The sequence below is a fragment of the Trichechus manatus genome, unplaced genomic scaffold, assembly GCF_000243295.1.
Source record: "Trichechus manatus latirostris isolate Lorelei unplaced genomic scaffold, TriManLat1.0 scaffold00105, whole genome shotgun sequence".
Lineage (NCBI taxonomy): Eukaryota > Metazoa > Chordata > Mammalia > Sirenia > Trichechidae > Trichechus > Trichechus manatus.
In genome coordinates, this window is record NW_004444041.1 from 903356 (window position 1) to 905805 (window position 2450).

At 34.9% G+C, this 2450-nt stretch overlaps 1 protein-coding gene across 2 annotated transcripts in view; it reads right to left on the minus strand.

Moving 5' to 3' along the window:
• Window positions 1-405: 405 nt before the first annotated feature.
• ENOPH1 (enolase-phosphatase 1) overlaps window positions 406-2450 on the minus strand; it is a 15636-nt gene continuing 13591 nt past the window's right edge. For both annotated transcript variants that reach the window (XM_023737591.1, XM_023737592.1), the window contains exon 4: window positions 406-1588. In XM_023737591.1, coding sequence (XP_023593359.1) covers window positions 1449-1588 — 140 coding nt within the window. In that variant the 3' untranslated portion in view covers window positions 406-1448. The remainder of the gene's footprint in view (window positions 1589-2450) is intronic.

Below are 2450 nucleotides of genomic sequence, written 5' to 3' on the forward strand. Positions count from 1 at the left end.
AAAAATTATCAACATAAAACATTTTACTCCCCCTGTGCTCTCATATTTGCAAGACAATTTCCTTTTCCTTCTTAAAACATCCCAAAATTATCCCTGTAGGATCCATTAGTTTTTCTTGATCAATTAGGAGAATAATTACCTCCTTCAAGCATTAACTTATATACCTCAAATATAAGATTCTAAAAACTCTTTAAGAAACCCAACTCATATCCTGAATGTATACTATCCAAATTAAATAGTAACCAGTGAGGTTAGCCATATAATTCAAATAATAGTCAATGATTTTCCACTGACATTCCATTAAAACACACACAACACACACACACACACACACACACACACACACACACACACACAATTTAGTTGAAAACTAAAATAAAATTCTTATTTTTTCATTCTCTATTCAATTTGTTTCTCTTTTTCTTATGGCAGTTTGTGGTATAGTTCAGCAACCTACATAAAAGTAACAAAAAAAAGTTTTTATTAATCACAACATGAAACAGACACGAGCTCTTATTAGAACTGAATCAGGATAAATAATGCTGTTATAAAATTTATATTTCTCACATCCATCAATTACAGAGGAAAATATTACATATTAGGGCTCTTTTTGATCTTATGTACTGATTTCAGTAAAACTATTTTTGTTTTTTTATTAATAGTAAATAGCAATATTCTAAACCTGTGCTAAGTAGTTAAAAAGGCAACCATAAAATCTTTAACGACAACAGCTGGCAGGATTAGGAATGTTTTGTTAAATACTAAGAACCACATGTGTGTTTTAGCTGTTATGTCAGTGCACCTTTTTCACTGCTAAGGCAATTGCTTGCTGTGGCTGCCATGATGATCAACAAGTTTCTTCTTAACTAACAGATACTCAATTACGACTTGAGTAAGTTTTCTTTCCCGATTTTGTTCTTCTGGAGCAGAAGCAAACATCTTTGTCGTTTGTACACAGGGAGGCAAATATTGTGAAATGCAACTGCTATAATCTTCTAACACACAATTAAACGGGGGCAACAAATCATTATTAAGAATAAGCCTTTGAAATACTTTGTTTTTAAAATAGCAAGGCTTCAGAATAACTTCCCAAAACTAGCTTTCCATTTTGGTACATGACCTGATAAACATAACATGTTTGATCTATATTTTATTAATGTCTACTATCAACTACACTTTGCCCTCAATAAGGGTTAGGGTTGTGGCATCAAACAATTTCTATATATAATACATTTTTAAATAAGCTTCCATTTCACTGAACTAAGTATTCTTCTTTTCCCACTTGTATGCCTGTAGAAGGTATTCTGAACATATACATATATCCACCTGCATAATACATATGTGTGTGTATATATGTATTTTTTAAGTAAGTTACTTTTACCATTTGAATAAAACTAGACTACAGGGACGACTCTGAGGAACAGTTTGGTCTTCCCTTGACTCCTTCTCTAGGTTAAGGCAGGCAGGTAGAGTTCGCTGAAAGATGTGATGAGGCTGTAGTAAGTCTTTTCATCATCAGTTAGTCCTGCATTGCCGGGTCTCACCACCACAGCTACGTGCACGTCTGCTTCCTCAGCAGCACTGGCCTCTGTGGAAATCAGAGAATGCATCAGAAACCTCAAAACAGGATTTTGAAGTCTGAGATTTGCTTCAAAGTAATCAGGGAGAATGGATGAAACAAGTTTGGCCCTGATTTAATCACTGTTAAGTTAGATGATGGCCACATGGGGGGTTGACTATATTATTGTCTCTTTTATGTATGTTTTAATTTTTCCACAATAAAATTAAAAAAAAAACACATAACTGTATTTGACAGAGTAGAATGACAGTGTACACTAGACTTCTGAGCTTTATTACGTCCTTATGAATGGCAAAGGACAGGGCCATGTCCTGTTCTACCTTTTTCTTCCATTCCCCCCATCAGCGCTATAGAGAACTGAGCTGTTTCTTTAAGAACAGGCTATCAGTAATAACAATCAAGTAGATAATGGACAAAAAGAATCCATGATCTAATCAGGTTAAAGAATCTGAAATAGGACCTGCTCTCACCTCCAAACCCCACACACGTTATATCCCCGGCCTAGACTGTCTCTTTTGCCTGGCAAATTCCTACTTTTCAAAATTCAGCTCAAATAGCATGTCTTCCAAACCACGACCATCTGTATTAAAGCATCCAATGTGCTCTTTTAACATCCTGTAGTTACTTCTAGCATGACAGTATAATTTGACACATTATTTTTACCTGTACTCTCCTCTCTCCTTGTTATATAGACTGTGAGTGCCTTAAGATAAGTGACTATGTGGTGGGGTAGAAGTAAAAACAGGACTAGTCAAAAGAAACCTGGTAAGCTAGGTATTGCAGGGATATCTCTAATAAGCCTTGGTTTACATTCCTCTCTCCATTTGGTTTTGATTTAAATGATGACAGCGAATACTTTACATTAATTTAG